Source organism: Paramormyrops kingsleyae, chromosome 4, assembly GCF_048594095.1.
Source record: "Paramormyrops kingsleyae isolate MSU_618 chromosome 4, PKINGS_0.4, whole genome shotgun sequence".
NCBI lineage: Eukaryota > Metazoa > Chordata > Actinopteri > Osteoglossiformes > Mormyridae > Paramormyrops > Paramormyrops kingsleyae.
In genome coordinates, this window is record NC_132800.1 from 25,026,430 (window position 1) to 25,041,169 (window position 14,740).

Consider the following 14,740-nt stretch of genomic DNA (forward strand, 5'->3'; position numbering starts at 1 on the left):
CAGAGTCTGTGAAACTTCGGTTTCCTCTTGCAGCAACCGTGTTCCACCATAGAGTATCCACACGGCAGTCTTTGACTGTTGTTAGTGCTGTTCATAAGATTCCGTGTTCTTCTTTCGTGGGGAATAACGTGATTGACGCGAGGCTTCTTTAAAATTTCCAAAATCTTTAGTATACAAATATATCACAGTACAAAACTTCAAAGTTATTTCACTATTTAACAATGATTTGTAGCCACGGTCAAAGACTGTTGCGCCCTCAGTCGCATACAGCACTATACCTTTCTTCGGCACTTAACCCGTGACGTCAGACAGTTCTTCACATCCGGTGAACAATATTAAAGTGAAACTCCACGTTACAAATAAAGTTACTACTTTAAATACTTCTATAACATAATACTTCTCCAAAGAACAACATCATATTTCCTTATCTATATTATGGCTCTAACAATTTGTCTATGTTAAATTTCATCTGCCAGGTGTCAGCCCAGTCACTAATTAAATGAAGATCCCGCTGTAGCTGCTGAGCCGCTAGTTCAGTATCTGCTACACCACCCACCTTGGTGTCATCTGCAAATTTCACCAGTTTACTGTATATATTGGTGTCTATATCATTTATGTAAATTAGGAACAAAAGTGGTCCTAAAATTGAACCCTGCGGTACCCCACTATGAACGCAGGCCCACTGTGACATTGAGCCTCTTATAACTACTCGCTGCTTCCTATCCGTTAACCAGTTATCAATCCAGGTTGCTACAGTTCCTAAAATACCTGTCGCTTTGAGTTTAAGTGAGAGCCTCTTGTGGGGAACAACATCAAAAGCCTTTTGGAAATCTAAGTAGATGACATCATAGGCCTTCTTATCATCAACTTCCTGAGTAGCTTCCTCAAAAAACTCCAACAGATTTGTTAAACAGGATCTACCTCTCCTAAATCCATGCTGGCTATCCCTCAAAATGTTATTTGAGTCCAGGTAATCTACCATTTTCTCTTTGATTATAGCCTCCATAACTTTACCAGTTATACAAGTTAGACTGATTGGCCTATAGTTTGACAAATTACTTCTATCCCATTTGTAAGAAGCAGTACAGTGGTAAAGATAAGAGATACACTGTGGGGATGTTCATATTCAGCATCCTGATAAAGTCATCCTCTATGCAAGAAATTTGTTCTATTGTGCATGATGTCTGCATTGTACTAGGAAGCAAATATTATACACAATCTGTAGAGATATTTCAAATATCAAATCTAAAGTTCTAAAATTAAATGTACAACAAGAACCTGAAGACACAACATCATACATAAATGAAGAATGTTGTCCAGTTCTTGATACAGTAAAGTCCCCCTTCCTTAACTGGTTTCAATCAATTAGATTGAAATGTGAAGCTGAGACAAAATTAGAATCCTTTCAAATGAATTTTTATTTTGGTCCCACACTCCTTAGTAGTGTGTAGAATGAAGCCTTAGTAGAATGTACCTAGCTAGATTTGAAGCTGACACAATCCTTTATTTGTGTTTAATGCATGTACATTTGACCTATGTAAAATCAGGCATAATTGCGCGTTGGGGACACTATGTTCCAAACCCAGCAAACTTTTTGCTGACGATTACTTTTATGCAACAACATATGGTATAAATGTTTGTGCAGTTCTCTTACTTTTTTATTTTGGATGGTTAAAATTTACTTAAAATAAGTAAGGAAAGCTGTGTAAGAAACAAAATAATTTACGTATTTTAGGTATAAAATAAGGTAAATATATAAGTTTCTTAATCTTTTAATACATTTACTTTTATTTATGATAAAATTTGGCGATGTAAGTATAATATATCACAGGACTTATTATTATTCTTGCACATAATTCACCATTCAATGGATTAATCGCCAATTAAAACCGAACTTTTATTTTGACACAATAAGCGGACATAGCGACCGGAAGTCTCCCCCTTATTCTTGCCAGCTTCGCACTGCTGAGATCCTCCTGGTGAAGGTCTGCAGCCAGACATTTCCAATTATTCGGTCAGACTGCAGCGGTCAGCAGACATTTCAATCGTGGGTTTAATCACGACCGAACAGGAAATTACTGTTTGGGGAAACAACTTTCGAGTCACTGACAGGAGGAGGCATTTGTGGCACGGTAAGGCGTTTGTGGGGGATGGGTTCGTAGCTGTGACTGCTAATGTAGCTAGCTAGTTTCGCATTCCTCCGGGAGACTTTTAGTTACGGAAAACATGCTTGTATGTTTGCAGAAATGGGTCGAGTAGTCGAATTCTCTACTCGAGTAAAAGTACGGTTACTTCAATATTATAACAACTGAAGTCGGGGTAAAAGTAATCAACAATCTCACTACTTTACTGAGAGTAAAATAATCTAGAAAAAAAGACTACTGGAGTAGCTCGTTGGTTTACAAAATCGGAATTGGTTATTAACAAGCTTTACAGTTGCGGGCTTTTCTAATTAAAGAATAAAATATGGTCTCCAAATAAAACAAACACAAACTGCAAATAAAAGACCATATATCTTTTTGATAATCAAAAACAGCACGGGAAAACCACAGTATAGATAATCATTGGGGAGGTTTCATTGGCTAACAGCAGAATGTTAAGTGGTTCTTTGTATAAATAAACGTGGGATATATACAAAATGCAAATAATGTACTATTCCTAACTTTAGGCTATATATATATATATATATATATATATATATATATATGTATATATATATATATATATATATGTGTGTGTGTGTGTGTGTGTGTGTGTGTGTATATGTATATATATATATATATATATATATATATATATATATATATATATATATATATATATATATAAATGTGTATATACATACATATATATATATATAAAATGTGTGTATATGTATATATATATATATATATATGGTAGAGTCAGAATTTGGCGTAAACAGAATGAGAACATGGATCCATCATGCCTTGTTACCACTGTGCAGGCTGGTGGTGATGGTGTAATGGTGTGGGGGATGTTTTCTTGGCACACTTTATATGCAGATGTACTCACAACACCTACACTCAGCACCTTGGGGTATGAAGGGGGATCAAGAATTTGTATCTGAGCTGCCTTTCAATACCCGGTGTATATCTACACTGTATTACATTATATTATACTGTTCTATAAACCACCGTTTTGCAGATACGAGACTCTGCGAGTGGATTCCTTACACCTGTGTTCCCTACCTGAGCCCAATTACGTTCGCTGTCAGTTAAACTTGGGGCGATGGTGGTGCAGGAGGTAGTGCTACCGTTCGGCAACCGGAGGGTTGCAGGTTCGAGCCCCGGGTCCTCCTGACTCCATCGAAGTGTCTTTGAGCAAGACACTGAACCCCAAATTGCTCCCGGTGTGCAGGTTGGCGCCTTGCATGGCAGCCTTCGCCACCGGTGTGTGAATGTGAGTGTGGATGGGTGAATGTGAGGCATAACTGTAAAGCGCTTTGGTACTCGTAAGAGTAGTAAAAAGCGCTATATAAATGCAGTCCATTTACCATTTACCATTTAAACTGAGTTATTCTTAGCCGGAGTTGGCTTCTTTGTCTGGCGGGACCCCGGCTTTCCCTCATGTCAAGGATAAAAGTGGACTGCGACATACATTTGGGCTGCGGTTTGGATTAGTGCTCTCATACTGTTATCCAGTGAAATCGATCTTGGGTGTGGTTTGGATGGAAGGATTGGTTTGGGTGGAACGATACTGATGGGGTGGCTGAATACCACTGGTCGACAAAAGGTGAGATGCAGGAGAATAGGCATTGCATTTTGCAGATATACTCAAATAAAACTGCAGAATATTCAATGATTACATTGAAAGTAGATTTTTTTCCCCCCAAAAAGTTACTTGATTAAGCGCAGTGCGCGCCTACCCCCCTCTGCATATTTGACATTTTATTACACATTTCAGGTGGGAACGTGGACTCGGTCGCCACACAAGATAGAAAGGACTTCGGGCATGAGTTTGTCAGTTGAGGTAAGGCAATTGGGGGAGAACTGGCAGCTAAAACTGAGGACAGCCTGTTATATCTGACATGGCCAGTGGGTGCAGTGGCTTTTTGGTGTCGTTGTGTCTGCTCTGTAAAGCATGAAGCAGCCTCATGAAAGGCCCTGTCTCCATGCAGGAGGATTACTCAGATATCCGGGCCTATTTCTCCGAAGCTGAATGGATTCGGCTGCAGAGATGCGAGAAGGTGCACTACAGGAACATGAAGAGAAGTTCGTAAGTTTAATGTTACACAGTTTATATACGAAACTTCACCGCTACGCCAAAACAATGGAGGCTGGATGAGTCATTTAGTTAGTTGTCAGTTTATTGGGTGATCAATCGTGATACGTGTTTATTTTGAGAAAAACAATCAAATTCATGAGGAACACATTAAATAATGTGCTGTTGTTTTGTTTTCAATGTAATACAGGTTAAAGATAATTCAACAAAGTACTGTTTTCAGTTTGATTTTAATTTAACATACCGTCCCAACCTTTTCTGATTTGGGGTTGTAATATAACCCATGACATGTTAATGATTTTTATTAAATCTGGCCAGCAGATCCATCTTTCATTCTCCGCAGAATAAAAGAATATGCAACATTGTCCTGCTAATAAGCGATGGCAAGTTTCACCACTGGCACCAGCTATATGACAAAACTATATTAGGTGGTGATGGAATTTTCTGATGCAGACATTTGGAGATGCAAGCAAAAAATGTATTACTTGACACATAAATGGAATTATTTTTCTACCCCAATTGTCTGCTCAATTTTTGCTCTGCTGCATCTCATTTTCTGCACTTCCTTGTAACTTCCAAGTTTGCGCTGGTGCTTGTGGTCGACCATTCAGCAAGTTAATCGCTCTTAGTGCCTCCCCTGTAGTTTGTGTTTGAGCAAATCATACCTAGTCTGGAGTAGGTACTAGAAAAGAGTTCTGGAACTGCCTCCAAGAAACTACAATTGGGCCGAGTTCCTACAGTGTAAACATGACAAAGGTAACCTGGTTCTGGGAAAAGGTTCTGGTTCCGGAAATACTCCCAGCGATGTTGAAAGCGCCTATAGATGACCAGAACACTAAGTAGGAGCGTTGTGGATATTCCCTAGGGTGACGCAGTCTGCCTGAAATGTTCATTGGTGTCTTCAGCATCCAGGAGTTTTCCAACCTGTATTCTGGTGGTCCGATCGGAAGGGATCCCCTGCTGTGGGGTCAGAGTCATATGCCACAGACCAGGGAAGGAGGGTCTGTTTGTGGTCAACTCAAGCTGTTGCTGGCTGTGCATTACGACACACTGACTAACTGGCACAGTCTCAGTGTTTAATTCCATTTTGGTTTCAGCAGACGCCTTCCTGCAGTGAAACCAGCTGCCACACGAACCAGAAACCTTCCCAGCAGGGAGTCGGAGAGGTTAAAAAAGAGGAGGGAGAATTCCTGATATCTGAGGTTGAAGGGACTGCGAGCGAGAGCCCCTACAAGGTGAAGTGGAGTGTATGTGGGTCTCTTCACAAATGTCACTTGTCCATCCTGAGGTGGTTTAATTTTTGTGTGTTAATCTGAAAAGCAGCCAAATACAGGTTATACCAGAAAAGGACATAAATGTAGTTTGTCTGACTTGAAAATGATCTTAGTTTTTCTCTTTTATGCAAATATAACAGCCTGTATAAATTTATGAAGTGAACGGCTTATTCTGCCTTGTTTGGTCTTTATGGCTGAAGATGAAGGGCGCAGCGGTTCAGGATGTGACTGAGGAGGAGCTGACTGGTTCCCTTTCGTTACACACTGATGGGAGGAGCGAAGAGTGTGTGAAACCTCCAAACCCAGGTGATTTTAGCTATTAACATATACCATCAAAACCTCAATTGTTTTGATACATTTGGAGGTAATACTTTGTACTTCAAGTTGCTATTTCAAACCAGCAGTGTTGTTACTCTGTGCAGTTCAGTTCAGGTATATCAGAGATTGCAGTCTGAATAGCACACTGTGAACATGAACTGCATATGGAGTAACGAATTCTCTTTGGAAGATATGTTTGCCTTATTCACTATTTTCCTGATTATTTTTCTCTGTTAACCCTGTTCCATCTCAGTACTGACTGCCGTGTCTCCATCTTCCCCCAGCAAGGAGAGTGGATGAATCCTCCCAAACCTTCGCTTGCTCTCAGGATCCTAGATTCGAAATCCTAAAGAAGCACCAGCAGATTCACACAGGAGAGAGGCCTTACCAGTGCTCCCAGTGTGGGAAGAGCTTCAGACAATTAGCAAACCTAAAGAGACATCAGCGGATTCACACAGGAGAGAGGCCCTACCAGTGCTCCCAGTGTGAGAAGAGCTTTAGTCAGTCAGGAAACCTCAAGAATCACCAACTGATTCACACGGGAGAGATGCCCTACCAGTGCTCCCAGTGTGGGCAGAGCTTCAGTCGATTAGCATACCTAAAAACACATCAGCGGATTCACACGGGAGAGAGGCCCTACCAGTGCTCCCAGTGTGGGAAGAGCTTCAGTCGATTAGTATACCTAAAGACACATCAGCGGATTCACACAGGAGAGAGGCCATATCAGTGCTCTGAGTGTGGGAAGAGCTTTAGTGAGTTAGGAAGCTTCAAGAAACACCAACTGATTCACACGGGAGAGAAGCCCTACCAGTGCTCCCAGTGTGGGCAGAGCTTCAGTCGATTAGCATACCTAAAAACACATCAGCGGATTCACACGGGAGAGAGGCCCTATCAGTGCTCTGAGTGTGGGAAGAGCTTTAGTGAGTTAGGAAGCCTCAGGAAACACCAACTGATTCACATGGGAGAGAAGCCCTACCAGTGCTCCCACTGTGGGAAGAGCTTCAGACATTTAGGAACCCTAAAGAAGCACCAGCAGATTCACACAGGAGAGAGGCCCTACCAGTGCTCCCAGTGTGGGAAGAGCTTCAGACATTTAGGAACCCTAAAGAAGCACCAGCAGATTCACACAGGAGAGAGGCCCTACCAGTGCTCCCAGTGATTATCTCAATTAGAATACATTGAGAAGCACCACCAGACCCACTCAGTTGACAGTTCATTATCACAGTCAGTCCAATAAGTGTTTGTTCTTGAATTTTTCTGAATTGTATTTGTGAAATACCAGTATGTTTGGTCTCCCTCATTAGTCCTGTTGATGTTTAGGATTTGTTTGACAAAGATTTGGAGGCAGTGTTTTAATAGTTAGTATATTTTGAAGGTAGTCCCCATCCCTAAATGCTTCCCTCCTCCCGCTCCGTCACCCCAACACACATATAGGGCTTTGAGGTGCAGGTGCGTCGCTGGGATGCAGGGGAGGTATTCCTCCTCTGTCCCCCCGTGACCACCGGTGTCTCAATCACACATCACAACTTAGACACTCTCATTACTTACTCTCTCATGACACATACATTTAGGGCCTTGGGGGTGGGCACAAGGAATGGTGTCCAGAGGGCGGTCTGTTCATTCAGCCTTACCTCTGGTGCCAGTGCCCACTTCTCAATTTTAAGTTGCACATAGACATTGAGGGTTCTGGGGAGGGGCTGAGCTGACACCAGCTGTTGATTGGCAGAGGGTGGTTAGCACCATGCCCTTCCCCTGTTTTAAAGCACTTTAGAACAACACGCACCAACACCACATATGAGCGGGCGGAGGGAAGCATGGGGTCTTTTCACACCCCCGTTCTCTGTTCACCATCTGGGGCCGGGGGCTGGGAGGAGCTGGCCCTTCCGGCTCTGTCGGGGCCCTGGCTGGGGGGTGGGGGGACCCTTGGATCTCTGGGCCCGGGGTCTGGTCTGCCCTGGTGTGGCCGGCCGCCGGCGGGGCCTGCGTGCTCGTCGCCACGGCCCCCTGGGGCTCCTGTGATGTGGCTGCCGGATGGCCCCCCTCCGAAGCGCTCCTCTGCCCTTTTCTCGGTGGGGGCTGCAATTGTCCCTGCGGTGGTTCTCCTGGGGTTCCCGTGCCCTGGGGGGCCTCTGGATATCTGGGGCCCGGGTCTCCTCTGTGTCGACTTCATGTCCTGGGTGGGCGGGGCTGTGGCTCCCCACACACATTACTAGACATTTACATGGAGAAACCTTAGGAACACCAGCGCGCTGACACACAGGTGTACACGGACACGTGCTCACGGACACACACTGTCTTGATCGGCTGTTGTTTCTGGGCATGGGTTGTAAGGCTGGTTGTGTGTGCTGTTCAACAACATTTAACGTTTGATGGTTGTTGTGATTAGTACAGATGTCGTATGCTGTCTTTCTCTTTTCAGCAGACATGGAAGCAGATTATCTGTTTTGTTTTTTTCTTGTTTTTTTTTTTTTTTCTTTGTTTTTTTTCTTTTTTCTTTCCATTCCTCTCTCTCCCTCTCTCTCTCTTCCCTCCTTCTCCTTCGTCCCCCCCCTCCCTCTCCTCCTTTTGAGGAAGTAAATAAAAATATAAAATAAAAAAAAATAAATAATAATAAAAAATATATAATAATAATAAAAAAATAATAATAATTAATAAATAAATAAATAGATACAGATAAAGTAGTCCCCCGTGGAGGAGGGAATATAAAAAAAAAAAAAGTATATTTTGAAGGTAGTCTTTGACTGCAAAGCAGTTTGTATTGTGTATTTTACCGAAGAGAATTTGGGCCACGTGAAATAATATTCAGAGAATTCTGAGGAAAAGGTCTGAATCCTGACATTAGTCAGAGGCTGGCTGCAGACCTCAGGCCCCCTGCAAACACAGGGCAGAGTACACAGGGGCCCTTTCCTCGCCCGCGGGGGCCCTTTCCTCGTCTAGGGGCGCAAGTAGAGATATCAGTGTTGGTGGAAAATGACAGAATTGGTAGCATTTCTGCACATTTATTGATTGGGAACATATGAAATATTTAATTTTAAGGAGGCTACATGAGAATGTTGTATAGTGTAGTTTATTTCCAAAATTTTGTGTGAGCTTTGCGTAAGCGTGAACAAGAATTATTTTCATCACATGAGCTTTAATTGTGGTGAGTTTTTTGAGTCTTAATGTTATGAAACTTGTCATATAGAAGACAGAGGTAAGTCAGTTTCTCTTAGTACTTAAACGCTGTGTAATCATCTGTTTTACACAAAAGGGTTTGAATTGCATTATTTTTAGTTACTTTTCTCCAACCCATTACAAGAAAGACTAAGACTTTTTGAAAATAATAAACCAAGATGACACAGGGCAGTGGTGACCTAATGCTTAGGGATGTGCACTTGTAATCGGAAGGTTGCTGGTTCGAATCCCTGACTATCAAGGTACCACCCCCAAGCACTGCTCCCTGGGAGCTGAATTAGCTGCCCCCTGCTATGTCACAATGTCACAAATAGATTAAATGCAGAGGACCCGTTTCGTCGTCGTGTGCTGTGGTGTGTCAACACTAATCACTGAATTCCAGAATTATTTTATTCAGTTGCAAACATTCAGAAAAAAATATGTTGAAATTTGCTGTAAAAGGTTGCCTTTATGATAATATTGTTTGTTTCCATTTACTAGATCAGGGCTATTCAATTACAAATTCAGCTGGGCCAGATTTTCAAACCAAGAAATTTAGGCCAGGTAATGACACAACTGAATATATTGAAAAACAAGTAATGTTTGTTTATTTTTCACTTTTGAATTTGGTCACATATGACACAGGCACACCAAAAAGAGCAAAAAACAATACAAAAGCTATTCTTTTTTCTTTACTTAAAAAAGCAACATTTGGGTCTGATATAATAAACATCTCAAAGAGCATTGGAACACATTAGTGCACAGCATTAGCAATAACATTTGAAACAGCACAGGCACTCAAAACATGCATTTAACAAAATCAAATAAAACTATTAATGTTGTTCAAGCTTTGGTGAAGAGTACTATTGCTCAGGGAGGAACGAGAGCTGCTTTTAATTGAGTTAATGTGCGAAAAGCTTGATTCACACGTGTATGTTGATCCAAACATGCTGTGCATGAGAAGCGCCAATTTCTTAATGTTAGGGAACTGATGTATGTTGACGTTAGCCCAAAACCTTGCAGCCCCCTTAGTGTGAAGCTCCTGTACCATGGTTATGGATGACCACATGTCAACAAGTTCGAGAATGAATTTACCCTTGTCAATGGAGGGGAAAACTTCCTTTGCTTTGGCAGATAAATCCCCACCTGTTGCTACAGAAAATGGATCTCTGGAGAGAGAGAGAGGCATAGCGCTTTCATCAAAACGACAGCTGGGGTCAATGGTCCCGAAGATCAAAGGGTTAGGGGTCACAGAGGTCACTAGGGGGCGGGGCCAGGAGTAATGGCCAGTGTTGTTAATTATCTCCAGATGTTGCGAGGGGTGTGAAATTTGTCGCGGGTGGTTTTTTATTAATTAATTTATTTTGACTAGTGCGGAGACTGAAATGAAGCAGAAAATGGCTTGGCGTGTGGGTGCTTATGAATACGAGTGGGATTTGTCTGATTTGTCACAGAGTTTCTGTGTCTGTGAAAGTGGCAGGGAGGGGGAGTAGGGTAGTGTCTGACCCCTGCAACAGTCCAGGGATTGAGGGTGACCCCCCTTTTTTGAAGTTGGGGCGAGTAGTTTTCACATACAGCTGTTATTTACATCCCCGTAGGTCATCCCGGTCAAACTGTATCGGTCTCTGCCCGTGCGCAATTACATGTAGAAAGTAAAGGTCGGCCACACATCAAATTGACATTTTTGTCTTTCAGTATATAAAGTTTTTTTTGTTGGAATTTGAGGTAAAGTTGAGGACAAGAAGTTTTCCCCATATACAGATGCAGCCCCCTCAATTTTCCCCTCCAGCCAAAGGGAGTGACCCCCCTCCTTCTGGGGGTGTGCCTAAATTCTTGTCTAAACCCGCCCATTTATTCACTTGCAGGGTGTTACCATGAGATGGCGCTTTCTTTACAAAAACGCAGTTTTTTCACCTATGGCTGATGGGTCTGGATCCCCCGCCTATCGCGGAAGTTACGTTCCAGACCCATCAGCGATAGGTGAAAATCCACGATACAGAAAGACCATATACATAAACTTTGTAAACACATATGATATGTGGATGTTGGGCTAAGGATATGAGTGACATAAAATATGAGAATTTCTGGTATCATTCGAATGTTTCTAGTAATGCATCGTGTTGGTCTTTTACTCATAATGGTCTTAAAAGGTCTTAAAAACGTCTCAAATTTAACTTACTAAAACCTGCAAGAACCCTGTGTATGGTGCAGCAACTTCTTTGATGATACTGTTCTCAAAGTAGTGTCTGTCCATGATTCCCTCAAAGATGACCAATGGTCCTGCGCCATGTTGGGAAATCATCCCCCAGACATGAAGTTTAAGGGGATGTTTGGGCGTTGGTTTGGCAACAAAGTGGTCCTTGCTCTTAAAACTAAGCCTGGCATAGTGTTCCAGAGATACAGATGTTTCATCTGTAAACAACACATTGTTCCATATTTCCCCAGACTCAATCCACTGAAGTGCTTGCCTTAGCCTTGCATCTTTGTTGCGGTCTTTGATCATTGGTATGGAGTCTTTCTGTATTTCCATCCAAGCTTTCTGCGGGCGCGGTGCACAGTAGTCAGGCTAAGTTGAACACCGAAATCAGCTTCAATCTTCCGCTTTACTTCTTGGGCAGTCATCTCATCATTAGCTTTTGTCAGGTCATCAATGGCAAGCAGAAGGTTACTGTGGAAGTGAAACACAAAAGCAAAAAAAAGCAAAAGTGATATACCTGCAGGAATGCATAGTATGGATTATTTATAACATTTTATGATATATACTACTTTACATCGAGGAGCCAGTGTGCTTACTGATTAAGTTTTCTTGGACGTGGACGGCCAGGTTTTCTCACTCTGAAGTGGTATCGCAGTGCTCTCACTGTGATGCCCAGGCTTGCAAAATGTTGCTGGATCTCCTCTGTTGTTTTTCCATTTGCTCACATAAAACAAATCTCTTGAGACCTCTCGTTGTGGAAGCGCGTCATCTCCGTTATAATACAGCACAGTATGCCTCAGTTGTATGCCAGTGGTTGTTTCAGAGATGCAGTAAGATATCTAGGTGTATATTTTGTGTGTGAGTGAAAAGGCAAGTTCTGACAAGCATTTGTGATTGGTCAAGGTACTATAAGCTCCACCTCGATTAGCCAATGGGATTCAACAAACAGTAGATGCAAATACCTTGACCTATTTTCAGTTTTTACACTTATTTTTCTGCATTTGAAGAGAAGAATGGATGCATCCATTTTCTACAAGACTGGGAAATGTCTTCCTAGAAAGATAAGCAAAATGGTCATCATCAATCTCATGCTCAGCCTACAGTACCTGTAATTTTGAACTTTCCATTGTAACCTTATTTGTAATGTTATCCTACTAGGTGAAAAGCACAGCTCCAGATGTGCCCCCAGAAAATATAAAAAAGACACGGATATCTAGGTGCGCACCTAGACCATCACCAGCTGCCAGGAGCAGCAGAACAAGTGAGGGATTTCCCTAGTTAATTTGTAGTTATTTAATTATGTTCATTTAGTTCATTAATTGACCCCCAGGCTCCAGGAGTCTGTATGAAGACCATAGATAAAGGGCTGGTTTCCCTCAGGGGGGACAGAGACAGATACAGACAAACACTGAACCGGCCGTGTGAAACATCTTTCTGTAACATTTTCATTCTGTCTTAATAAACTGCTTAAGCTTAAGGAACCTGCCTCATCACTCAACTAAAATAACCTGAGGTTTCATTGAAAAAATCTATCATAACCATCCATTTCCATTTAATTTATTTGGCAGATGCTTTTATCCAAAGCAATCTACACTTTTGTGAAATCAGGGTCAATCAGTCCCTGGAGTGACTGGGGATTAAGCGTCTCGCTCAGGGACCCAGTGGTGACATCACTGTGCTGAGCCTGGGATTTGAACCAGCAACCATCCGATCACAGGCGTCCTACCCTGCTGAGTCACACACCGCCCCCACAAACTGCATATTTGATACACTCATTATTGTAGGTCGTACATTTTGATGTGCGTGTATATTCATTACAGGCTCCTCTTTATGTTTTGCACAAATTGACCCAGGACATACATGCACTATTAAAATACCCCATTCAAAATGCAAGGACTACAAGCATATGTTGAGCATGTATATATGTTCAGAGTAATTAGAGTCACAAATGTATGGTGTGTGAAATGGAGAAAGGTGAACTGTGGGTAATGAGTGTGAATGATACATAATTTTGCATTTTACTCCTGTATTGCCAGGGACTTACATGTAAACAGGGGGTTTTGTAGTCTAATGAGCTAATTATGTTTTATTGAAGAACCTACTTGGTTCTGTGCAGAATCTGGATTTGAGCCTTCAACTCTTTTACCACTATACCACCTACTGGTCAGAGGATCCTCTGGTCACCATAGAGCCTGAATAAATGCTCCTCATCTCATATATCTGCTCAAGCCGCCTTTATTGTTACATGTAATGGTTGTATAATGGGGGGGGGGGGGGGGGGGGGGTAGATGCAGACATGGATTTATCTGTATGCATCTATTTAGCCCACAGACCCACCTGCTCTGCCCCCCACCCTCATTCTCTCACTCGCTTTCTTACATGGGGACCGTTCTCTATATATATTTTATGTCCCACTGAAGAGCCTTTTACCATAAATTGTACAGAAATCATAAGCTCTCCATTTGCTGGACAGATGCTGTATCTCCTTTAATACGTTCTGTGCACTCTGTCCATTCCTATCACTGTGCTGGAATGCTGCTGTGACCTTTTTGGTGGAAAGTATACATCCATCCATTCATCTTCCTCAGTTTATCTGATTGCGGGTCCTGGGTGCAGCAGTCTGAGCAGGGATGCCCAGACCTCCCTCTCCCCAGCCACCTCCTCCAGCTCCTTTGAACCGAGAGATATAATCTCTCCGGTGTGTCCTGGGTCTCCCCGGGGCCTCCTCCTGCACAGACATGCCTGAAATTCTTCCCCAGGGAGGATTCAGACTGAATCACTGCTCTGTGATGTAGCACATATATTGCCGTGGCATGTGGCCAGTAAAGAAAGTGATGATATGTGTGGAAATATTTGTAATTTTCTTCACAAATCACGTTTTGTCCAGAACAACGTGGACATTGTGTTTTAGGGGGTATTTTCATTGACAGTCAGGTTTACGTGTAAAAACAGGGCTTTTTCCCAGCACCTTCCTGATACACACTGACCTGTGACTGACTGACCATATTTGATTTGTGAAGAAATTCACAAATCAGCCTGGTCAGAAGGAGCCTGGTTGGTCCTGTTTATATGGTTGTCACGGTCGGGCAGAAGGCGATCCGGGAAGCAGGGATACGGAGCCAGGAAGTAGGGCAAACGGGGATTTATTACGGGAAGCAGGACTGGGGAAGAACGACGAGTAACATTAATGACAAGTCTGGGGAAGACTGACTCAGACAAGGACTAAATACAACAGACAAGCTACGGGTAACGAGCCACAGGTGAGAACAATCAGGGAGAAACAGGAGGTAATGAGGTGGGCGTGGCACACATTAGGAGCGGACGGAGCGGGGCGTGACAATGGTGAAGTCTTTTAATTATTTGCATTTGAAAATAAAATGGCAAAGCATAATATCAGCAGATTTCGGGGTGGGGGGGCGACGGCATCCGGATTCACAAATCACAAGTTACCAAATGCCACCCTGTTTACTAGTGTGCCTCACTACAGTGTCGAGATTAATTAAACCGAATCCGGAATCACTAACTGCAAACTATCTTTACCGTGGTCACCTGTGAC

At 42.6% G+C, this 14,740-nt stretch overlaps 2 protein-coding genes across 2 annotated transcripts in view; both read left to right on the forward strand.

Annotated features, from left to right (window-relative positions):
- Nucleotides 1-14,740, forward strand: part of LOC140588788 (protein NLRC3-like) — a 242,237-nt gene that overhangs the window by 185,934 nt on the left and 41,563 nt on the right. The gene's annotated exons all lie outside the window — the stretch shown is intronic.
- On the forward strand, nt 1,935-7,739 carry LOC140588800 (uncharacterized). The gene is made up of 6 exons (XM_072710979.1): nt 1,935-2,132; nt 3,925-3,990; nt 4,139-4,236; nt 5,340-5,477; nt 5,717-5,822; nt 6,119-7,739. Exons 3-6 carry the CDS (start codon nt 4,180-4,182, stop codon nt 6,991-6,993), a joined length of 1,176 nt encoding a protein of 391 aa, XP_072567080.1. The 5' UTR covers nt 1,935-2,132; nt 3,925-3,990; nt 4,139-4,179; the 3' UTR covers nt 6,994-7,739.

What these genes read in the sequence shown, in the direction of transcription:
- LOC140588800 (XM_072710979.1), top strand. Translation starts at nt 4,180, where the DNA reads ATGGATTCGGCTGCAGAGATGCGAGAAGGTGCACTACAGGAACATGAA. An exon ending in AGGAACATGAAGAGAAGTTC is followed by an intron (nt 4,237 to 5,339) that starts GTAAGTTTAATG and finishes TTTTGGTTTCAG; the next exon opens with CAGACGCCTTCCTGCAGTGA. An exon ending in CGAGCGAGAGCCCCTACAAG is followed by an intron (nt 5,478 to 5,716) that starts GTGAAGTGGAGT and finishes TTATGGCTGAAG; the next exon opens with ATGAAGGGCGCAGCGGTTCA.